The sequence below is a fragment of the Columba livia genome, chromosome 2 (genome assembly GCF_036013475.1).
Source record: "Columba livia isolate bColLiv1 breed racing homer chromosome 2, bColLiv1.pat.W.v2, whole genome shotgun sequence".
Classification (NCBI taxonomy): domain Eukaryota; kingdom Metazoa; phylum Chordata; class Aves; order Columbiformes; family Columbidae; genus Columba; species Columba livia.
Window position 1 is genome coordinate 127,110,543 of NC_088603.1, and position 25,775 is coordinate 127,136,317.

At 38.2% G+C, this 25,775-nt stretch overlaps 1 protein-coding gene across 7 annotated transcripts in view; it reads left to right on the forward strand.

Moving 5' to 3' along the window:
* C2H8orf34 (chromosome 2 C8orf34 homolog) overlaps positions 1-25,775 on the forward strand; it is a 156,254-nt gene that overhangs the window by 98,958 nt on the left and 31,521 nt on the right. For all 7 annotated transcript variants that reach the window (XM_065053733.1, XM_065053730.1, XM_065053732.1 and 4 more), the window contains 3 exons: positions 481-616; positions 20,424-20,509; positions 24,691-24,764. In XM_065053733.1, coding sequence (XP_064909805.1) covers positions 481-616; positions 20,424-20,509; positions 24,691-24,764 — 296 coding nt within the window. The remainder of the gene's footprint in view (positions 1-480; positions 617-20,423; positions 20,510-24,690; positions 24,765-25,775) is intronic.

Consider the following 25,775-nt stretch of genomic DNA (forward strand, 5'->3'; position numbering starts at 1 on the left):
TCTCTTTCAATGTGATATATGTATCCATTTCACATTTTCTGGGTTTAGCAGAACACTTTTATCTTAGCAATATTTTCTCATCGCTAAGTGCATAGGCGATGAAAAAAATCAGAGGAGGAGCATACAGTCAAAAAAATTAATTTTCTCTTTCATATGCCTTACGTCAAATGAAGCTATTGCACAACAGCATCTCTTGATGACAAGTGTTTTATAAATTAATCGGAAAAGTAAAGATTGAAAAATATGCAGCACTGTTTGAAGTAGAAATTATTCTGAATATTTTTCAAAGAACCTCTGACAACAGGGTGATAATATATGTATAAATCCTCGCAAATGTCTTTTCCTATTGTTATAGAAGTAACTGTGTGTTGTCTTCCTGATTTTTGCGTTGTTCCATTCTTTAGTGATTCTACAAGTGAAGCACCTTTATTGCTACAGAATTTAATAGCGTGTTCATCCAGTCATTCTGTCTTGTTGCAGAGGATCTTGATGATCTAAGAATGGAAGGAGTAACAAGTGTGATGTCTTCCGGGAGCAAATTCAATCAAACTCGAAGTGCTCATATGGCTGAACCTCAAGCAAAGGTCACATTGAATATCTGTGCAAGATGTGCCAGGTAAAAAGGAAAACAAAACTAGATCATGCTAACCAATACATTGTGTTCCACAGGTTTTCAGCTGTGTGTTGTGCTTATGGGCCAGGTGATGACCTCTCCAGTGCTAAAGAAAAAATAATTACTTAGCTACTGGCTACCCTATGACCTCTGACATTTGGGTTGTGCAACTTGTGTTTGGGCTTGATGTGTCGCATCAACAATGAATCAAAGAACATAGTTAGTCTTAGGCCTTTACTTCACAGCTTGAAACTATTTTAAGCCTTTCTGTCTCTGAATTTCATTAGTTATTTGAGCTTCTGTGGTTTTTGGGGAGGATGAATCGGGGAATTTAAATGTTCAAATCCAATTTGAAAAGCACCTGTATAAATGGAGATCTAGTTGCACAGGTGCAGTTCAGGATTTCAAATAGTTGCCTCTTAGCACTTTATAATCTCATCCTGCTTCACCTCTGTGAAATAATTTAATCGGCTTGAACCCGTTTTGGTTTTGACAGCTGGAAATAATTCTTGCATTTACAGTACGAGGGCCAAATAAACAGGTTGGTGTTCCTGTAGCCAAATCAACTTGAGAATGCAACACTAACAGAAACCCCTTAAATTTCGTAGATGCATTCTTCTATGTAGACAAAAGCACATTTGGAGAAGGGATTTAAGCCTGTTTAAATGACAAAACTAGCCTTCTCACCCTTCTGTTAATGGTCCAGATTAGCAAGAACAATACAGAGGCATGCCAGTTTTATCTGCCTGCCTTTGCCGGTGGCTGCTCTATTGTGTAGATTGAGAGGGGATTAGCCGCTTGTAAATAAAAAGCAACCTGTGGTGAAATTAAGTCAAAAGTTTGGCCATATGCCACCCTACGTTTCTACTTTTTCCCATTTTCCTTGTAAATTACTGCTTTAAAAAGCCACTTATGGAGGAAGAGGGGCTTCAAAACATTTTCTGCTGCTCTAGGAGCAAAGCTACAGGCATAGTGAATCACCCGTGAAATAGCATCTCTTTAGCGGGGTTGTGGAACCTGGGAGAACTTCAGCTCACGGTACTGCCAGAGCAGCAGTGGCTGGATGGCCTTGTAATTCTAGGAAGTTTTGCTGTCAGCAGCATGGCCTTATGGTTTAAGAAAGGAGCAAACATGCTAATCATGAGATTCTTCCCAATTCACTAGAAACAAATTGCTTATGTTGTAAAATGTTTCCGAACAACTAGTTACATTAAAGTGTCGCACCTTTTTTCAACTGGGTTTTGTTGTCCATGGAGTAACAAGTAGAAAGGTAAGAAAAATATTAAGATATCTACATGGTCTTTTTGAATTTACATAAAATCTTGTATGGTTTACCATGAAGGTTAATTAAATTTTAAATTCCTGAAAGTAGCTGCTAACAGCAGGTGCCAAGATGCTATATATTCTCTCAATCCTGCACACCAGGGAACAAACGGCTCAGATCTTGAGCCAAACCTAGCAACCTTGGCTATTGTTATTGTCCTTTAACTGGCTGTGCTGCATGATTCTGCAGTCTAAAATATGAGTTGTGAGAGAAAGATCTCATAAAATCCCCTTTTGTCACTTCACTTACAGAGAATGCAAAGCAGTGCTTTTTTAGCCTATACACCTTCATTTCATTCCCTACCCCGTTTAATGAAGTTGTTGAGGAACTGGATGATACCAGCTTGACTGGTTCTTTTCACTTCTGTTGCACTTCAGCAATTTCTTTAAGCTTTGAAGGAATTAAAAAATCATACCTTCTCATCAGTAGCAAGGGAAGTCAAAAAAGAGAAATGGTTATTGCTTTTGTATTCAGTAGTGAGGAAACTAGCATTTATTCTTCAAGATTATGAAGTCTGTCTGTTCTTTTGGAACATTCCTACCTTATTGGGTCTGAAGACACCTTGCCTCACTTACTTCAAGACAGTTATTAGTGCAGTTGGCTCTCTCTTTCAGTACTTCCACAGCAGTTTTGTCTGGGGAGTTCTTGCAGCAGCTGAACTAGTGGGTATGGAGAGCTGCATGAAGCAAGTGGTTTGAAGGACACAAAGACAAGTTTTTTTTTCCTGTTTGGTTCCAAGAGCAATTCAGTTTTGTGTTATGCACTTATATAGGCATTCAAAAGACTGTGCTATAAAATCACAGCCTGAGTATTTGGGTCGTCTCATTGAAAGTTTCTCAGTGTTGGCATTTCTCTCCATTGTTATGACAAAGCCTAGTATTTATTGTAAGATCATAATACATAACTTATTAGTCTATTCATTTGTTTTAGAAATGTTACTTTTATTTTTCTGTATTCTCTAAGTAGTCTTGTGTACTCCACAGACTTTAAATATATATATATATATATATATATATATATATATATATACTATGTGATTTTATTGTAAGCACACTTGAATACATTTGAAAAAGAGGTTAGTGGAAGTTGTTGTTTTGCATACTTACGATTAAGCAGGTGTCTTTCCTCCTCATTTTATCCATTTTTTCGTTGTGTAAAATGATTTGAAATGAATGCACCTCTTAATGGCAGCAGGCGTTCTGTAGATAATAAGGCTTGTCAAATCAGATTACCAAATCAGGTTTGCTGAAGGTATTTTGGCTGTCTGTAGGAAGAATACAACTTTTTACTTGCAATTTGATTGGCGGACTTCCAAATGTTAGGAAATGTGCTTCTTGGCTCAGACAAAAAGTTTCATTTTACTCTTGCATTTTCATAATTGAGTTCTTTCACTTTGCTGTATTTTTTTAAAAAATACTCTGCTCTCATTACCCTTCAGTCAATTTACCTTCTAGGATACCTCCTCCAGAAGCTTCCTCACTTCCTTGGGCATATTGGGGCTCTTGTGAGAGGGATTTATTTAGACATTTGAAGGAGTTCCTTGGTACCAGCTTTAACTTAATTTGGCTCAATTATTTGGGTCTCACTTGGAAAGGACAAAGTCTTATCAAAGTTCCACCCAACTTCTTAATTAAAATAATGTGTATTTTCAGATCCTCCTGCTACTGGGATTGCCTTTTTTTTACCCTAGAATATTACAGGTCTCTCATTATTTGAGAATTACAGAGAACAGGTCAATGGCCACGTGTAAGTTACCTTTGCCCGCTCGGCAAGTTACCTGTGTGCCCGCTCGGAGCACCTGCAGACGGGTACAGTGCAGTAAGGTGTCTTATCTCTTCTATGGCTTCTATAACTTCCTACAAATGGGCCCAACACGGGAGCACGGTGACTTGTGAGAAGAATGGACTGAACCAGTTGTTTTTCACATGCTGAGATATTAATATTTGTCATCAGACTTCATTAACCTCCCATTTCACTCCTTCCTATTGTACTACTCAAATAGATGAGAAAATCAGGACCCAAAATTTGGACTGTAGTGCTAAGAGGACAACACTATCAGCTTCTGGTTCCCTTTATCTCTGTCAGCACAGACTTATCCTGTTGCTAGTACCTGGCATTTAGTTCAAGCTGGTATTAAATGTTCTGTGTAGCTGATTTTCTCTGAGTGCCACTAGGCTGTTACTCTGCACAGTAATAGTTCTTCCCTTTGAACTCCCATATTCTATTTCTGATGCAGTGTCTAACACAGTGTCAGAGATCTTAAAAAAGAATGCCAGATGGGAGTGACTATAGTTAGATATATATTAGACTATAGTATAATGTACTTTGTTACAAGGCAAATTAAATCCAGTTTGTATTGTGTGGGAAACCTGCAATGCTCTTGAGGTGCTGCATTTGGCAAAGCGTTCTCCCTTGCCTGAAGTCTTCTTAGACAAAAGGGCTTTTTCATGAATCGTAAGAAATGAGACTGAGAATGGACATAATTTGAACTAGAGTAAAACCCTCAAACTTTTAAGTTGGTTGTTTTTAGAAACTGGTACCTAAGCTTCAGTGCTGATAATTTCACCAATCATCTTCAAATAATAGCTAAATAGAGTTATCACAGCCCAGGAGCAATTTTAACAAAAGATAAAGTTCTCTACCCAGACATCTAGGAGGTGAAAATGGGGGATTCTTTCAAGCTATCAAACTAAGTTCACTTCTACAGCATATGATTTAAAAAAAAAAAAAAAACAGAACCAACCAAACAAAAAACACCCTCCAAAAAGAAAGAGAGAGAAAGAGAAATAAAAGGAGAGGTTAATTCTCCTGGAGAATAAATTGGTTTGTAGACTGGAATATAGCTGTAAGAAACAGAGAGCTTACTGTTTTCTGTGTAGATGTTTCACACACGATGAGCGAAATGCAGATGGATAACAGCTTTAAGAGGTTTTTCAAATGGGAAAGTAGCTGCAGAACAATGTTATTGCCAAAGCTGCTCTTGGAATACAGTGCAAGTTAAGCAGCATATTAAGTCATCTAAATAAAGGGGTGACATCATTCACAAGGTGGAACAAAACAGGGTTTATAGATACAGGAAAAAAGCTACCAAAAACCTGTATTTGGAAGGTTTGCTTTTGCTATTTAGTCCAGAAAATTAACAAAGACACTTTTAGTACAACTGATCTGGATTTAGATAATTTGACAAAAATTATTATAAGAAGAATTCCTCTTCATCTAAAGGCACAATTAGTCTGACTTAGAGAATAAAGCGATTCATTCTATAACATGATTTTATGAATCCTTTCTCATATACAGGCAAAACAAATTAATTGCAGGTTTGGCCGATGAATCACAAGACACCCGCACACATAAGCAAAAGTTATATGGGTTAAATAAAGATCTACATTGACAATTTGTAAAAGCCAAACAACACTTCCATATTTTCTCATGTACTGTGACTTGCACATTGAGCTTTTTGCGAAATTTTAATCAGGCATAAGGTATAAGATAATATTAATGTACTATTGAATTAATTTCAGCAGTTTTTGTTTTTTCTCTTCTTTTTTTTTTTATAAGGACCACCCATTAGCCTTGTATGCCCACTGCCATGCTCAAAAGTTAAATCTTGTTCTTGTGGAGTCTTGCCAATGCATTCCTGGAAGTAAGAAGCTTTTTGTTTTTAATAGCGCAAGGGCTGCATTCATTCTTCTTAACATCAATAGAATACAAAAAAGGGGTTGCATGTGATTAAAAAAGAAATGGGATTATAGAAAACATACTGTGCCACAAGCTTGAAGGCTTCTGAACAAGAATGTTGGGAGGGAGCAGTAGTCGCATACAAATGTAGGCTTGAAATGCCGTATTTTAGTTAATATTTTAAGATTAGCTAGAGCAAAAGCACAATGTCCTAAGGCCTTTTAGCATTAGACGAACCAAATATATAGGTGTAGACAAACCAAGTTTGTACATTAAAAATGTTTGTACATTAAGAAAGTAATTGTGGTTTTTCTAACTGTCACCATCGGGATGTGGAGTACAGTTCAAGTGTAGTAACTTGTGTTCTTGAGCTGCGAATGTAGAATAAGTGAGATGCTCTGTGCATGCAGCCATTTACAGATGCTCTCTAAAAACTTATTTTGGAAAAAAACCCTCTGTAATTCTCATGTCAGTTTCCCTTGCCTGTGAAATCTTTGTTGTTGCCCTGCTCATCATCTGGATCTCTGAATCCTTTAAGATGTCTTGTCTTCTAAACAATCTTCAAGTTAGCTTGTTTATTTACCAAGGCCAGTTAACTTTTGTTTATACGTCTGGATTTTTGCAATATTTCGTTTTCTACAGTGTGGTTTCCACCACTTTCATATATACTTGGAACATAGTCATATAAACTACATGGTACTATGTGAAATTTAAGAATCACATGTAGGTTGTCTTAAACACACCACTGACTTTCAAGCCTGGTTAGCATGATTTTATGAAAGGCAGGTCATGCTTGACCAACCCAATCTTCTTCTATGGCAAGGTGACCCACTTGGTGGTGGAGGGAAAGGCTGTGGGTGTTGTATATGTAGACTTCAGTAAAGTGTTTGACACTGTATCCCACAGCATTCTCCTGGAGAAGCTGGCAGCTCATGGCCTGAATGGGTGTACTCCGTGCTGGGTAAAGAACTGGCTGGATGGCCAGGCCCAAAGAGTTGTGGTGAATGGAGTTAAATCCAGTTAGCAGCCAGTCACGGTCATGAGTGGTGTTCCCCAGGGTTCAGTACCGGGGCCAGTTCTGTTTAATCTCTTTATTAATGGTCCGGATGAAGGGATTGAGTGCACTCTCATTAAGTTTGCAGATGACACGAAGTTGGGTGGGAGTGTTGATCTGCTTGGGGGTAGGAAGGCTCTTCAGGGGGATCTGCACCGGCCGGATCATTGGGCTGAGACCAGTTGTATGCAGTTTAACAAGACAAATGCCAGATCCTGCACTTGGGTCACAACAACCTCAGGCAGTGCTACAGGCTCGGGGAAGAGTGGCTGGAAAGCTGCCTGGCAGAGAGGGATCTGAGGGTGTTGATGGACAGTGGCTGAACATGAGCCAGCAGTGTGCCCAGGTAGCCAAAAAGGCCAACAGCATCCTGGCTTGTATCAGAAATAGTGTGGCCAGCAGGACTAGGCAAGTGATTGTGCCACTGTACCCAGCTCTGGTGAGGCCCCACTCGAATCCTGTGTTCAGTTTTGGGCCCCTCACTACAGGAAAGACACTAAGGTGCTGGAGAGAGTTCAGAGAAGGGCAACGAAGCTGGTGAGGGGCCTGGAGCACAAGTCTGATGAGGAGCAGCTGAGGGAACTGGGGCTGTTTAGTTTGGAGAAAAGGAGGCTGAGGGGAGACCAACCTGAAAGGAGGTTGTAGCATGGAGGGTGTTGGTCTCTTCTCCCAAGTAGCAAGTGATTGGAGGAGAGGAAATGACCTCAAATCGTGGCAGGGGAGGTTTAGATTGGATATTAGGAAAAAATTCTTCATGGAAAGGGTTTTCAGGCATTGGAACAGCTGCCCAGGGAAGTGGTTGATTAACCTTCCCTGGAGATGTTTAAAGGATGTACAGATGAGGTTCTTAGGGACATGGTTTAGTGCCAGTCTTAGGTTATGGTTGGACTCAATGATCTTGGGGGCCTCTACCAACCAAAATAATTCTATAACTTAGGTCAGATCTTCATGACATAGAATCATGAGAACCATGAACATGTCAGAAGGGGAGACAAGAGAATTGAAGGAACCAGCTATAATTTGACATAAAGTGGAGAATAATGGTGGAAAGAATAGAACTATTGTTTTAATAGGCCATGACACATCTCTCTAGAAAAGAACAAGAATTAATTGTTTGGTGAGGGAATTCTCTGGTGTTCATCTAGCTTTGACCATTTTAGTTTCTTACAGACCAAGAGTTTGTATGCCAGTGCTTTATCTGATTATCACAAAGCTACAACAATACTAATGAGACTTGAGATAATTAAGAAGCATTTGGTAGAAAATTTAATAATGACCTGTTCAGAGAATAGTGTCTTAAGCTTGACTAATGGATCTCACTTAACTATCAGAAGCAGAAAACCTGATGATTGTAAACAGAGGAAAAACTACTGTTAAACAAGCTGTGTTACTCTATGTCTTCTCCATCAGACAACAAAAGAGTAAAATTAATGAATTTAATTACCCTTGTGAGGAGGATGATAAATACTGATGAAAGACTACATTTAAACAACAGTTAAAGATGATGGGCTCCTGGAAGATCTTCTCAAGTGAAGGAAGGAAGCCTAGGGACCTTCCTCAGCTTCAGCTGTGCCCTAGATCCCTACTTTATGGCGAGTCTGTTCTCGATGTCATTTTCTACACAGAAACCACGGGGATGGCTGACTTGTCTTTTGAAATGGGGTAGGTTCTCCTATCTTGTGCAGGTACATAATTGCAGACTAACTCCACCGCTGGGGATGGGAAGGTGTCAGGGAATGGGTGCTGCACCATGCAACACTGAGATAGAGTCTGATCAGGTAGGCTGAAGAAGAGGAGCAACCTCTGGCATCCCATGCAGCTTCCATAGATCCTAGAAGAAGGGAGGATGCAGAGTTTGCTGCTGGTGTGGTTTTTAACAGGTGGTCTAAGTTTATGTTCTGCCAAAGTAGACCAAACCATCGCTGTAGGTGCTTCTGCTCTGTTTTCAGCAGACTGCTGTTCAAGTCTGAGTGTGAAGTCTTATTTCCCAGGCTGAGCCATTTTGATGTGAGTCACTCCAGAGGGATTAGAACCTTGAAAATACATGCAGGACTAAAACACATTAAAACTCCGTGGACTGTTTTCCCCTTATCCTGAGCGTATGTAACAGTGTGTGAAGTCTGGATGAGATGATAAAAAGCTATGCCTGCAGTGAAATCTGGCAGGGAGATTGCTGCTTGTGCAAAAATTCCTTAGCTGCTACATGAATTGTCAAAACTATTCAGTGATAGCATCTGCAGATGCTAGTGCAAAGGCAGTTAAAGTATTTATAGGCACTTCAGGTATGTTTATATGAACTACAATCATCCCTTCAACTGCAGTGTTAATATAAACCAAACTGTGATGGAATTAGATAGAAGAGAACCTGATTACTGGGAATATAAAATTATCTATGTGCAGATACCTTTGAAACATGTAATCTTTTAAAGGAAACAACTGATTTCTATATAATCATGCAGCAGAAAGGTAGGAAACAGGAGAATATCATGTCAGACAATTTGTATTTCTAAGTAATCAATAATATATGGATGTGGTAGGAAAAATAACTTCTCAGATCCTCCATACAGTCCCTGGTTTGGCTCTGTACACTGTGATGTAACACTGGGGAATGGATACAGGTATATGTGTGGTTTGGTACATATATCTGCATAAAGAATATTTTTGGTATGTTTGCCCAGGAGTGGTGAGGCCAGCTTAGTGACTCAGTTTCTGGCAGAAACTTCTGGTTTGTTAATATTCCTCAATTTGGGAACAAATTACTTCAAAGTACTACAGGAAAGAAGTGTTTTGAAACTAAAGTGGTTGGCGAAGAAATAATTTTGGGGAAAAAAACGTTAGGAAGTTTATGTCTTCAGATGTTACCAAACCTTTTGATTATACATGCATATATTTTTCTTTCCCATCTTGCACTTCATATAAGCTTTCTGTTTGTTTACTGTTTCTAAGTGGCTATTCTTATGGAGGAGAAAGTGCTCAATTCCAGATCACACAGAATCACAGAATGTTCGGGATTGGAAGAGACCTCCAAAGCTCATCTAGTCCAATCCTCCTGCCAGAGCAGGAACACCTAGATGAGGTTACACAGGAATGTGTCCAGGTGGGTTTTGAATGTCTCCATAGTAGGAGACTCCACAACCCCCTGGGCAGCCTTTTCCCATGCTCTGGCACCCTCACTGAGAAGTTTGACTTGTTCTGGGTTTTTTTTTTTTTTTTTTAAATTTGTTTTTTGTAACCTTAGTTTTATTGGACCTCTTATTTCAAAGAGCTGAGTTCTCCTCATTTTTGCTTGTGCTAGTTTCACAGACTTTGTCCTAAAAAAAAAGTGTTTTATTTGCATCTTTTTCCTTTTAAGAGTGGCAAACAAGCAAATGAAACCCTGTATAGCAGTGCTTTATAACATTTTAAAATCTCCTTTCATTTTGGAATTTGTCCAGTTTTGATGCACAAATAACCACAATAGTGTCTTAAGTGTCTTCTCTTAATTTTGTAAGTGTTAAATATGGCTAGAATGTTTTCTTTTCTAGAGTGGTGTAGCACTTTTGCATCTTACTTGCTCTTTTGGAAAAACAGGAAAATACTAAAGAAAAAAACATCAGAAAATGGCTTTAGTGATCCTAGTGGCTGTCAGAGACAGAGAACATAAATCAATTTTAAGAGTTAGTAGGTTGATTTACTAACTTGTCAGAGGAACACACTGGCTTGCCTTCTCTTTCACCAACCCATGTTTCTTTTGAACATCTGACTATATGCAAAATACAGAATATCCATGTGATTTCAAGTGTCTTTTTGAGTTCATGGATCTAAGTTTGACCTCTAAAATGCACAAGATATTATTTTTAATCCCAGACCTTTGTTGGTTTTGTGGCAAACTCCCAGTAAATGTGTGTTTTAAAAGAATGGCCAAGGTCTCTCTATTTTCAAAATCTTAACTCTGTCGTGGGAAGGGAACAGTATAAGACAGGAAATTTATGTCTAGTTCTCAGACAGAAATCCCAGGAGGATCAGACTTCTTACCTCCCTGTTTTTTACCAGAATTTCCCACTGGATAAATCCACCAAGCAATAATTTCAGACCTATCAGAAGTTCCACAAAATACTGTGATAATAAAAACATCATCCGTTATCAAACAATGTGTAAGCTGTGAAGAAACCAGTATTTGCAGATGAAGCATAAATCTCTTTAAAAGGAACAGTGTGTGTCTGTGTCCTTGCATTATGCAGTATTTTCAGAGATAAAGTATTTCCCTCTGAGTTTGATTTAACAGCTATTTTATTTCCTTAAAGACTGCACATGTGGTATAGACTTGTTGTTTTTGACATAAATGTCAATCAGCATAAGAGAAAGAAAAGAACTCTGAAGAAAGATAAGTGTTTGCATGTTAGTGAAGATAAACTTAACTTGAAACATTTACACTTGGTACAGAAAATTGAATGTAAATTGCCTCTCATACATGCATACATATTAACATATTGTTCTTATGATAGGACTGGTTTTGGAAATGTGGCACTCAGTGCACCGAGTTCATTTGGAGATGGCCCTACTGTAACTTTACTGACAGAGAATTAGTATATGGGTTTGGTTATGAAGGAAGAATACAGTATAAGACACTGTGAATGAATGATGTGTGACTAGAACATCTTTTCTAAGAAATATTGTTCAACAGTAGCTGTATTTTTTTATCTCAAGCTGACTGTAAAAAGAGAAAACTGGTATGAGGAGGTTAGTACACTTGTAAACATTTAAAAATGCTGTTGAAAGACTTAAAGGATTTTTTTAGTTCTTTTGAAAGTACCAGTCTTGATTTGTAATAATGAAAGCAGCGGGAACATATTTGAAAATAATATTTCTTTGTCTAGTCCTGAAAATTATTGTATTGTCTCTCAATTTAATAGAAGGTAACACCCATTTCATCCTGTCTTTCATTTGTAGATCTCGTCAAGACATCTCTTTCTCTCTTCCCTTACAAAACATATCTAGCCCCCTCAATAATTTAAAAAGACAAGTGCTTTCCCAAGCCTTTCCCCCTTCTTTTCCCTTGTTCTCTTTGATGTGTGCTTTGCAAGCTAATTCTTTATTGAAATGTTTATAGATTCTTTCTGTTTGGTGCTACACTGTGATGTATATCATCAGCTACAGCAGTTGCTTCTCGATGCAAATGATATAGGGAGGAAGTCAGGAGATCATAAGCTTGGGGGAGCTTGTTGGTCATAATTTGAGGCTCTGGATAACAGTTTGATATAGCTCTTAAAGGCACACATGCGTGCACACACACACAAAACTCTTTCACGAGTCCTAGAAAAAATGGTTCACAGGGGAAGAAAGAGTGTTAAGTCTGAAAAGACTGACAAAGACTGTAATTTTTCTCCTGTGAGATAATGGTTTGAAGCCAGCAGCAGATAAAAGATTGCCATAAGAATGGCTTAATTCCCCATCTTGTAAAAGGATTAGATAATTCAGTCTCTTTATGGATTCCTTGCTCTGGGAAATATATTTCCACTTTTGGTTCGCCTCAGAAATAGCTGCAGAGTGTACTTATTTAAATGCACAAAGACCTGCATTCAGACATTTTGAAAAGGCAAACAGGACATAGAAAAGATTATTTTGCAGGCTGTGTCAATCTGTAAGTTTTGCTCAGCAAATAGATATTTTAGTTTTACCAGCTGAAAACATTACGGATGGGAATTACATGTTGGTAACATGGAAACTTTGCACAAAAAGTCTTCAAAAGTGAGTGGAATATAATGCTTTTAATTTGCAGAAAAAGAATGGAGTTCAACCAAAATCCATTTTAACTACAGTTTTAATGAATTTTCAAATCATTTGCTGTGTTTTAGTGTGCAAGCACTAAGAAATAGTGTCCTTAAGGGAGTGAGTGCAAAAGTAAGAAACAGACTGTGATCCAAATAGTATCAGTGAAAATTGAGTTGTTTTAGATGAACTGTACCTTAGATCAGGGTGAAATTCAAAGAATACGAATGCTGTGTGTCTCATATAAATAGAATTGATGGTAGTAACAACATACTCCTGCCTGAGAGCTGCGCGCAATTTCTTTAAAATGGATTTAAAGGAACTGTAATAAATCTCTGCTGGGGAGCATGCTGAATATGTCACTAAGTTTATATTCCTACATTTTATTCAGAAATTCTGTTAAATATCTGTATTTATTCATGTAGTCTTACAGTTTAATTTTGGTAATGTCTCCCTTCCTGGGTAATGTTCTGCAGGCTAATCCAATAGTCCTCATGCTTCATTTCCCTTCAATGCAGATGCTTCCTGTATTTTAGTCTGTGGTGAAAACAGAGGCTATGACTCTGCTTTTTTAATATAACAAGGTGACAAGCTGCAGAGTTTTCTCATTATTACTTCAGACTTGAGAGGTGCCAGGCACTCTCATTACTCACTGGGTTCACAATCCTCTGTTTACCCCCATAGATCTAACACCTTTTTCTTCTATAGTTTATTGATCTGAAATTTGTAGAAACTTCTTTTAAAATCTAATCTTCATTAGGAAGCTTGCGTATGTTGCTAAAGCAGATGGAGAGTTTTACCAGCAAAAGAGCACTTTTGCCTGTATATTGTTTAATATTTACTTAATATAATTTTACCATTATATTAACTGCCATACTGGAAAACTGACATCCTTTTTTGTACTTGTGAATAAACTAAGAATTTAGCTGGCACAGTTTTGACATTTTTCTTCTTGTAAAACCTATTATTAGAACAAATTGAATAGGTCAGAAATTCCTGGCTTTATGTTTAGGTGCTGGGGAAGCTTTGGATTTTACACCAGAATAAAGGAGTGGAGAACTTGTGGAGACAATAAGTCAAGGTACATGAGATCAGAATTTGGATCAGTATGTTTGAGAATAAAGAATGAAGTAAGCTCAGAATGTTATAGGCAAGTCAGGACAAATGATTATAAAGCATGGAGTGCTGTTACTGGTGTGGTGATGAGGTTGCTAGGGAAAGATGCAGGAAAACATTCAATGTAACCTAAAAGCATGTGTGCGCTTTTGGGGCTTTTGTTGTCTGATCTCTGTTGCTGTAACTTCTCTGGAGTTATGTATTTGTCAAAGGGAAATTATAACTCAGTATTACAGTGATATCAGAGGATATGTTAGATGTAGATGTAATGTTTTAAATTATGGAAAGGAAGCAGATGATTTGGAAATGAAAAAAAGAAAAAAAAAAAGAGGAAATCCTGTGAGTCCAATTTATCCTTGTCCTCACCTCTGACTGAAATTCAGTTTGGTTGCCGAAGAAACATGATGGTGTTATATTTTTAATAAGTTTATTTTGTTAATAAGTTCATGATATTCGTTATTCTTACAAAATGTATATTACAGTTTTGGATTCAAGTTGATAGCTACTTCATAAAGAAACTATCTGTAAATTAGTGAAGTATTTGTTAGAATTTTTCCAAGAGTATTGTCAACCCACTTTGAAATAATTTAGGCAAAATCAGTGATTCAATAAGCCAAAATCTTCTTAACTAAGATTCTAAGACAAACGTGACATTACTTTTCAGAGTTGAGAACTTTTCTTTGTGGTTATAGCCTTAACAATGTACGCTGATCTTGGGTGAACATGAAAACAGCTTTACTGCTTTTTTGCTGAAAAATTTAAGGATTCTTTGCTGAACTTTCCTCTACTTCTCACCATTTTATCTGAAAGAAGTCACCTGAGTCTTCAGCAAAGCAGATCAGGAATTTTCCAATGAAATGTGTGTTGTTTAGGAAATAATGATTCACAGGAATCAAAACATTTTACAGAAAGTATCCAGATTCAACAAAATCCAGCTGACACAAGACAGAGCAGAGAGAATGGCTGGAGCTGCAATTCTCAGAAATGTAATTTCCCACCTCCTCCTTGGGGAAGGCCCTTGACCACCTCAGAGCCCATGAAGGAATTTTTCTTTATTACTAAAAAGCCAGCAGAAGCTTTTGTATTGTCTTGAAATAACAGGTTTTCAGGATTTCTTCTCAAGTGGAATTTCAAAGTTTCTGTTGTTTTTCACCTCTGGGAACACCAGAATTTGAGCAAATTTATCCACCTCTAGTTCACTGTGTTTAATGAGAAAAGAAGTCCCATAGTTATGTACCAGAATTTGAAGGCCAGCCACATACACGGTAATTATAAAACGCTTGCACGTAGTTGTTCATTTGGGGATTGAAGGAGAGTTTGTCCAAAAATGATATCCCTTCATCTGTTTGGGGTTTTTTGGTTCATTTTTGGGGAGGAATAGAATGGGAATTTGGTTATTTGAGTTACAGGACATATTTCTGGAGGACTATGTCAGAATAGTATTATTCTAAACATAATCAAAAGTCCTCTGTCTGTGAGTGAAAAATTGCCCTCCTCTGAAGGTGAATTTCCTTGCCTGTTTAGTATTTGATTTGACACAAAAATTTCCTGAAGCACCAGCTCTGCTATGCACTAGCACAAAGCAATTTATAATGCACGTACTTTGAATTAGTAGTCTACATGAAGACCAATACTAAAGAGCGTATACCTCAATATTAGGTATTAAAAAAAAGTTTAATTTCTTCTTTTTTTTTTTTTTTTCAGAATGCTTTATTCCTTCTTATTAGGCCCTGATGTTAGAAAGGATGAGGATGTATCCTTCTGGTTAAGTTTTTCAAATTATTTTTATAAATCTGATGTAGTCCTTGAAAGTAACTTTTTTTCCCCTCTAGTCCATTAATATTGCAAGAATGGAGTTCACCAGTGAACTTTTTTTTTTTTTTTTTATTTGTAGTATTGTGCTATAATATGGAGTTTAATTTCATTTACTGCTAATTCTAAGAATATCATAGGACAATGGTGTTGACAGAGAGGGCAATCATAGTCTACATTTAGTGCACTGGAGAAGTTCTTAGATAGGAATTTGTCGTGCACCTGTACTTGCAGTCATGTACACACTCACGTACAGACATATCCGTAGTTGCCCTCAAAACAGGACTTTGTTTTGCCTCTTAAAAATCCATCTCGCTCAAGTGTAAATCTTTCCACAAATTTCAAATCTGAAAGTGCATGCCAACTTTAAATTGTGGAGGCAAAAAAATTATCTTATTGTCTAGAAACTCTGCACCTATATGAGGGCTACTGCATTGTTTCAGAAATCACAGCTCCTCTAGCATTGCTCCCTCCTTCCTTCCCCGCTATAACCACACTTTATTAGGTGCCTGTTATAATTAGTCATTTTGGGATGCTGTTAGGTGGATTTTATGATTCATATAAGGCATGGTTTTGTAGGATCATTGTGTCTCTTTCTTTTCAGCTTCTAAGTGAGGTTATCAGTCTAACATCTTACTAAAGCAGCAATTACAATGTCAAGAAGCTGTCCTCTTAATAGCTCACATAAATTGGATGTTGATGGGTATCAGAGAGATTTGAAAACAAGACCACTAGTTCTGCCAGACAGAAAGAAAGGGCAAGTATAATGACGTGCCATGTAGCTGATTACAATTACAAAGAACAAAAAAGCTAAACTAGACTTTGGATACTGTCACCATTTATTTTCTTGTCAAATAATGTCAAGTTTTGGGAAGGACTGACTTTCAGATATTAGTGACAAGTTTCCCCATACAATCCGCTTAAGTAACATCTGATTAGAATAAAAGTTCTCAAAGGAATATATCCTAGTGAACTGTGTTAGAAAAAGTAGATGTCATTTCAAAGGTTTGCATATTGCAGAGAACAGGCCTTCATTATGTAAGAGTCCTTTCTTGTGTTCTCTTCTGTATACCTGTAATGAGATATTTGTAGTTAGATAATTGTGTTGATAGCTCCAACTGTAATATTTTTGGCATATTTAAGTAGCATGCTATAGTATCAAAAGAATTAGCTGGTAAATTTCAGAAACTACAAGGGAAATGGTTTTTCAAAGTCATATAATGGAGAATATGTTGCTGCTATGGAAATCTCATTGTTGACTCTAAAAAAGCCTTGCAACATCTATTAATTCATACTATGTATTCATTCCTTCTTCAGTACTTACAGAATATTCTTTAGTTTGTGCAAATACATGGAAGAATCTGACAATAAGCTGATTTAAAAAGACAGTACAATCTAAAACAAATTATATTCTGGATGACCGTCCCAAGCTCAAAACAAAGCTGATCTTGCAGAATGACGGCTCATACTGTGCCAATTTATTTCCAGCTGCTAAGTAATGCTAGAAAAAGATCAAGATGCACTCAGTGTTTTCTCCTGATAGTAATGATTGGATTGCCACAGGGATGTTATCGTGGCTTTGAAAACAGGGTGGGAGGATGAGAAGGTTGCTGAGAAGGAAAATAAAGTTAGTCCATAAGGCATTTCCTCATTAAGTTGTGCCATTAGGAAAGCTCAAGAGTCTTTTTTCAAGTGCTAGGATGGCTTTTTTGGAATGGTTAGGTATGAGAGAAGCTTGACAATTTGTAGCGCTTGACCAGTCTCGTCCAGCTGGACGCCACCAAACAGGCACTCAACAGAGCTCATCTACTGGGCAGGAAAGGCTGATCCGAGCCGAATCCTTCTCCCACCCGCCTGGTGTACAATGGCCCTGTCGCTAAATTCATGATACAGATACTTACATGCTGTATATTTAATCCCTGTAAAACTCCCCTGAAAGATTCTGTCAGCTTGAAAATGGAAATAAGTTGAAACATGGGCATTAGTCTGCTTCATTTCACTTTTATTTTTTTTTGCAACAAATTGAACTAGAATATGAACTAGGATCTGATACTTCTCTAGGGTATTGCTTGTGGCATGGTGCAGCACACTTTTGAAAGACCTTCAGCAAGAATGAAGCAGGGAGGAAAGTAGCATAAACAAGGGCAGATTAGAAAATAAATCTCTTATTGTATAATGAGCTTCTGAAGCATTCTGAAGAATGCTTAAGAATTTTCAAGTTTTTTCATTTTCCTGTGGAGATGTCTTATCAATAGTATTATTATTGAAGAAGAAACCAGAATGGTCCAAGTAACAACATTCTTTTGGTGAGCAATAGTGTTTGGGATTTATTTTGTTGCTTGAGTCATGTGAGAATCTTTTCCAGTACAAATGCACGTGCAAGAAATACATAAAGAAGTTGAAAACTGGGTGTGAAAATGAGGTCCAGATAGGTCAAACATCTTATTCACCCATCCACCCACCCAGTTCACCCTGCCATTTCCTCCTACAAAGGGAAGTCATATGAAATGGCTTTTCTGACTAGATACATTGAAAAGGATTTTTTGCATGTTTTTCATGAGGCAATGGGCCACTTAAATATATGTTATTTCTAGAATAAGATAAGAATAATTTCATTTGTTCATACCTGGTTTGGATTTATGAAAACTCAGCATGGGAACATGTTATAAAATCTTGAGAATTCTGTTGGGATAAAAGAAGCAGTTCCTACTTCTAGAGGTATTTTTTTATGACTGCAATATTAGCAGAGAAGGTTAGAGTAATTTTCCTTTTAATTAAACACAAACTATCAACATGGCTGCAGAGAAGCATGCATCACTTCTGGTTCCTGTGATTCCATGCATATCCTTATAAGCTTGAATACATGCTTGCAGTAAACGTGTATATATAAAATTAAGGAGGACAGGTAAATCCTAATGCAAAGGAAAATGATGTGATTTTTGAGAACTTCATTTTTTGCATGATTACTTCATTTGCAGTTTGTTTTCTCTCCATTTGAGTATATTAATGATAATGGTGCAAAGTTATTTGCTTCTCTTAGACTGTCATCTTTAGAAGAACTAGTCTTTTAAAGAATTGGTAACTAGGGCCTTACAAACCACGTATAAAGCTATAAAGGACTTATAGAAGTAATTTTTAAAATTAGGTTTACAGCTTCTAAGTTTTGCACTTTTGTTTCCTTGAGGAGTTTTGTGTTCTCCGGAACTGCCTCCTATGGTAAGTCATTATAAGTTTACATTGAGCTTTCTGTCATAAATAAACCATCCCAGGGGCAATAAAAGGAATAAAACAGTTATGGCAGGGAATGGTTTTGAGAAGGTACAAATAGATGACTTAAGCTCCAAATATATCAGATAACTGCAAAACTCTTAAAACGTGAAATTCAGATAGGGCAGATAGGCGATTCTGCTTGGTTTCAAAGATTAATTCAAAATTTAGTGTAAAGCAGCTGCAGAGTGTGAGAATACAGATTGAAAGGAACTTTTTTAAAGAGATAAGTTATTTCTTTCCCTAAGGTTTTAATTTTCATGAATCCTGGGCTTTTCAAAATGGAATTACATTTTTCTTATTTTTTTCATGTCTGAATAAAATCAAGGCAAGATAACATTTATGTAAATGGCAGTTATGCTGTTTTGAGAGCTACAAACCATTTCTTCAGAGCAGAATTTGTACTCAGGATTCATAAGAGCCTGGAGAAGAAAGGTGGGACTCTTGGGATGCTCATATAAAAGAACAGATACAAGGACTATTTCTGTAAATTACTGTGAAGACATTGCAGTCAGCTGGTGCATGGGGAAAGCCTGTAAGGGAAGACTGCCCTAATTACGGTATTCTTCTTTAAAAAGTAACAAAGGAGGAGGAAATGTTCTTGCATGTATTTGCCGGGGGGTGGGGGTGAACACTGGCTAAGGGCTCACCCCCCAGCTCACTCCCTCTCTGCCCTGAGCAGGACAAGGGGAGAAAATAGGATGAAAAAGCTGGATCATTGAGATAATGGCAAGGTAATTGCCTGCCAGGTACCGCTGTGGTCAAAACAGACCTCACTTGGGGAAAACTAGTTTAATTTATGGCAAATTAAAATAGATTTAGATAACAAGAAACAAGAAGACAAACTTTAAAACCATACCTTTCCTGCCCCCTTTCCCAGGCCCAGCTTCACCTGACCACATCAGAAACCTCTCCCCACCCTGAGCGATGCAAGAGGGGACGGGGAATGGAGGTTTGCAGTCACTCCACAAAGGCTCCTCTCTGCCTCTCCTTCCTCCTGACAGTTTTCCTCTGCTCCAGCATGGGCTCTCCCCACAGGCTGCATTCCTTCAGGAAAAAAATCTGGTCCATTGTGGGTTGTCCATGGGCCACAGTCCCTCCAGGACAAGTCCACTGGGTTTGATGTGAGTCTTCCATGGCCTGCAGTGGATATTGGCTCTGGTGTGGGTTCCTCACCATGAGCTGTGGGGAAGTATCTGCTCTGGAACATGGAGCAGCTCCTCCTCTGACCTTGCTGTTCCCTCTGCTGTTTCACACTCTTTCTAATCCCTGCCTTTCTACCTGTGTGGCATTGTTTGCTCTTCCTTGACTGTGTTCTCTCCAAGGGCCACCATTTTGGCTGAGGGGCTCAGCTGTGTCCTGCTGTGGGTCTTTTGGTTCTGGATGGAACCACCTGTGTCCAGCACAGGGCAGCCCCCTCCTCTCCTCACCACGGCCACCCTTGCAGCTCCCCCACTGCCAACACTTTGTCACAGACCCCAATACAGTCCTCTTCAATTAAAATATTTTTGAATGTAGTGAAGGAAGCTTGCAGTTTCATATGCATATGATGCCACCAAAGCCACACTGTAGTTAAGTGTTACAAAAATATATAAGCTGGGATTCAGCTGATTGTCTAGTAACCAAAAGTAGCTTTTAAGCAACAATCTGGAATGAAATAACTGAACCATGGATGTTGGCTTTTCAGTAAAGCTACCCTTTTAATTAAGACAATGTTGCAACTAGGGTATGTAGTCAGAGATAACACTCTTCTTTGTCTTATCTATGGAATATGATTGCAAATGTTTTCATTCTGTTTTTCCACAATTTAGATTGCAAGGAGATAATTTGGCAGAAAGGCCCGAAGATATCTCTATGGTATCTCAGATATCTGAGCCAGCAGTGTCAGACTCCGATGGTAAGTTAAATAAATATTTGCTGCTCATAAAAAAATCACCAACAACTTGAATTTAAGACTAGAGGTTATATCTGTAAATGAAGATTAAAAACTTCCAGAGAGTGTTCTTGGGCATTTGAACTCAGTCATTTACACTTCAAATCTCTTAGAGGAGACTCTAACATGGTTTTTGTCATGGCAAATTTGCACTCCAGAATAATTCCTAGGATTATTTTGGGAGCTGTCTTGGGCCAGGTTTCATTCTTAGTAGACAGTTTGTGTGTTAGCACACTCTTTTGGATGTAAAATAGCTTAATAACATAGACATGGGCTATTCATTGCCAGCTGGCCTCTATGCCCAAGAATGGTCTTTGAAATATTTAATACTACCAATATATCCACAGGATTTCAACAATATACATTAAAAATAAAAAGTTATAGAATTTCTGCCATTTTTAAACTATCAAAAATGCTTCTCTCCAAGCACTACTTGCTAGAGGACACTCAGCCTTATTTCAATTTCTGGTGAGGTTTTTGAACAGAATAATACCTGAAATCTAATGGAAAGGTATTTCCTAAGGGATATCTTGCCAGAGAACACCATGCTTTCCTATGAAGGATTAAGCTGATGAAGATGAACTTTATCTTAGCTGTCACTGGAGTGGAGACAGAAAGAAATAGAGGTTTGGACAGAGAATCTGCAAAGATAAATGTTTCAGTCCATTCTCTTACTGTTGGCCAGAACCAGCCAAGTCTCTTAATTGGAGAAGATTTGATTTGCAGTTTAGTCTTCAGCATTTACAGACAAGTTAACTAGGTTGATTAATTAATGCAAAACAAATTGGAACTCGCTTTTGTTGCTATTGGGTGTGCTATTAAGTATGAGGGCAATCGGAGCTTTCCCTCATTTCTCTTGCCTCATTTGTAAAGCAATTTATGTCAGCATTAGTAACTAGTATGTCTTTAAAGATAAATTTTGCAAACTGCTTTTGTGAGAATACCTGGCTCCATGCAGTCATGCCATTTCTTTTTTCTGTCATCTGCCATTGATCACTTTATAAAAAAAAAACCAAAACCAAACAACTTATCACAGAATCACAGAATCGACTGGGTTGGAAAAGACCTCAGAGATCATCGAGTCCAACCCTTGGTCCAACTCTAGTCCGTTTACTAGATCATGGCACTAAGTGCTATGTCCAATCTCAGTTTAAAAACCTCTAGGGATGGCGAGTCCACTACCTCCCTGGGCAGGCCATTCCAATGCCTGATCACTCTCTCTGTAAAGAATTTCTTTCTAATATCCAGCCTAAATTTCCCCTGGTAAGAGTTTAAGCCCATGCCCCCTTGTCCTATTGCTAACTGCCTGGGAGAAGAGACCAATCCCCACCTGGCTATAACTTCCCTTCAGGTAGTTATAGAGAGTGATGAGGTCACCTCTAAGCCTCCTCTTCTCTAGACTAAACAACCACAGCTCCATCAGCCTCTCCTCATAGGTCTTATGTTCAAGTCCCTTCACCAGTCGTGTTGCTCTTCTCTGGACCCGCTCCAGCACTTCAATGTCTTTCCTGAACTGAGGGGCCCAGAACTGAACACAATACTCCAGGTGTGGCCTCACCAATGCAGAGTACAGGGGAAGGATCACTTCCCTTGTCCTGCTGACCACGCTGTTTTTGATACAGGACAGGATACCGTTGGCCTTCTTGGCCACCTGGGCACACTGTTGGCTCATGTTGAGCTTCCTGTCAATTAGTACCCCCAGGTCCCTTTCTGTCTGACTGCTCTCCAGCCACTCTGCGCCCAGCCTGTAGCGCTGCAGGAGGTTGTTGTGACCAAAATGCAGCACCCGGCATTTGGCCTTATTGAACTTCATCCCATTGGAATCAGCCCATTTTTCCAGTCTATCCAGATCCCTCTGCAGAGCCCTCCTGCCTTCCAGCAGGTCGACACTCCCTCCCAGCTTGGTGTCATCAGCAAATTTGCTGATGATGGTCTCAATCCCCTCATCTAAATCATCAATAAAGATGTTAAACAGGACGGGACCCAACACTGACCCCTGGGGAACACCACTAGTGACTGGCCGCCAGCTGGATGCAGCCCCATTCACCAGCACTCTCTGGGCCCGGCCCTCCAGCCAGTTCTTAACCCAGCGTAGAGTACACTTGTCCAAGCCATGGGCTACCAGCTTTTGCAAGAGTATATTATGGGAGACGGTGTCAAAGGCCTTGCTGAAGTCCAGATAGACCACATCCACAGCTTTCCCCTCATCCACCAGGTGAGTCACCTGATCATAAAAGGAGATCAGGTTGGTCAGACAGGACCTGCCCCTCCTAAACCCATGCTGGCTGGGTCTGATCGCTTGTCCATCCTGAAGGTGCTGTGTGATTCCATTCAGGATGATCTGCTCCATAACCCTGCCAGGCACCGAGGTCAGGCTGACAGGCCTGTAGTTGCCAGAATCTCAAAATATGATGTTCTTACAAGCTTGATTAATATTGTCAGCAAGAAAGACCCAGACTGGTGACTGCACTCAAGCCTTGTGAAAGGAAAGGAGAATTCCTCTGTTATGAGAGTAATCCCCAGAAAGTGAGGTGGTGGTGACTTGTTTGGGATAGGTAAGGGGATATGTAAGCATGAGGTTATTGCAGCAGAAGCAAGTAGAGAGGTAAGACATATGTGTAGGAAAAACTTCTACAGTTCCTGAAACAATTTATTTTCAACAGATCTCAGTCTTCCCTTTTCCTTCCTGTGTTCTCTTGTTCTTGAAGTAGAAATAAGGCCACTTTGCCATGCTGTCTTCTGAATCTGTAGGCTTGAATAAAATGGTAAGCTGTTGCTAAGGGGCAGAGACACCAGCGTTAAAGAAAGTGAAACTGTCAGAAGGTGCTGGATGCTGTGTAATCATGAACCTGGATCTTTCATGGTCACAGGGCATGGAGCACAAGAGTGCTATAGCCCCTGTAACTTGGACCACTTTAAATGCTTCTGGATATTTTCTAGTCAGTATGGATACAGAAAAGATGGAGAATGGTTTCCCTAAAAATACACCTCCACTAAAAATATAGGGAGTAAAAGTTAGGTAGGTGGGGCAATGACGTTCATGTTGTTATAAACACATCTTTCTTTCGATCTACTGATCTGTCGATCTGTCTGTCTTATGTTTGTGCATATCCATGAACTTGTTAGTCATAGAGCTAGAAAATAGCAGAGCCTCTCAGGCAAAAGACTGAGGTCAACAGGGAGGTACTGCCAAAATTCTGTCAAGAGGCCCTCTCAGAAATATTCAGTCTTTCAAAATATATTTTCTTTTCCTAAAATGTTGGCTAGAAATGCATTTTGATTTGAAAAAAAGCACAGCTGGATTTTACAAGTAGGCACAGACTAGAAACAGAACTCGAGTAACTGCCCATTCTGTCGGTCTTTCCTATAAATGGAGCACATTGCTTGTTTTCTGTGCATCTGATATTTATTTCCAAGAAATATTATGTATGAGCAGAAGGTGATAAAAGAGACTCCTAAAGATATTGTTAGAAAAACTAAGTAACCAAGGCATCATGTTGCACTGAACTTATAGTTACGTCCTCTTTAGAATGTATTATATCATGAAAAAGTAACTGACATGCTTTATTTACTGGGTTTATTTGAATTTATTTTCTGCTTTTACTTATCAGTACCACTGACCCTCCTGAGAGAAAACTGTGTATTGGGAGATGTTGATGTAAATGTGGCAGTATGGGCAAAAATGATAGCTTGCGTGGCTTTGAAGCATTGCCTAAAGTGACCAGAAATTCATACTTCAAGGATTTTAGCTATATTATAATTTTTAGCAGAATTTATTAAATTTGATTGTATTGATTTTATTAAAGCTGAAGATCCAATAGTCGCTTTTGTAAAGGATGAACAGTATTTAGTTCTAATAGTAAAAATAATGAATAACCTATGGGACACCTTGGCAGATGAAGGTAGCTTGCTTATCAGCTTAATTGTGTTAGAGACACTGTTCCACATTGCATTAAGCTGATAAATTAGAATCAGATATAAAATCAGACATAAATAAGATCCATTGAAGTGTAACTGAAAAGCAGCGTGTTTACGGTACCCACATTTAGCTTCCCAGCAGTTGATTTATAGGCACTTTATTTTCAAAGTGACTTAATGCTTACTTAATTAGAGTGATTTACTTCTCTTCTACCTCTTTGGAACAGCTCAAGTACCCGGGGTTGAAACACTTACGGAAGTTATTGATGAATTTCAGAGTACATCTCAAGTGGCAGGTTCTGTAAGTATCTTCTGTTATGAATAAACTGATTCTTAAAAACAGTTTGATAAACTTAGATTTTGCATAAAGATAAAAGTTGTGCTTGCCAGCACTGTCATCCTAGAGAGAAGAAAACTTAATTTATCTGTTTACCTCTGGCTGTTTAAATTTTTCATTTTAGGAAGGATGATATTTTGAAACAAATTAATATCTCATACAAAATCATGTTATTGGACTTACGTGTATAGCTCCCATTGAAAGTGCAGTCATTTTATGCTATGTCTGTATGTTCTTAAATATTAGTCAAATATCCATTTTACCAGATAATATTCCATTTAAAAAAAAATAAGAGGAAAAAATAATACGAGCTCTAAATTTCTTTATGAAAGATGACAGGATAATATCTCATCTATAATGTAGCTTTTTTAGTATCTTTTGCTTGGAAACTAATAAACAAGAGGTGTCTACTTAAAGTCTATGGCTAGTTTACATACTTTAAAAAGAATACAGTATTATGCTTGGTAATATTTTCATCAGTTCTTTTATTTCAAAATTTAAGAAAACCTTTGTGGATTTGCAGTTTGCAGAAAAATATAACCAGCAATAAAATAATTTTTGAAAAATTACTTAATCAGAATTTTGGTGCTAGTTATATTGCAGAAGAAATTTGCATATAGGTTAAAGAAGGGATTTGCTCTTTTTCTGAGGCAAATAACTTGACAAGAGTTGTTTGTTTTTGCAAAATTTTAGGTAGCTGTACAAGGCTATGTTAATTCCTGTTCAACCATAGCAATACTGGTTTATAGCACACTTTAGTGTTGATAGTGAAAAGAAGGACTCGGTATTTGTCAGCTAAGGAGAAAACGGCAGCATTAAAGAAAGAAGAAAAATGATAATACAGACTGATCCTGCAGTCTTTCAGGCAGCTGATTAGGTACTACTAAAGCTGCTAAATACTGAACATATTTCCAACTAAAGTTATCAAAGCAGCTGGCAGACAGGGAGTTCCAGATCAATCCCTAAAGCTATTTG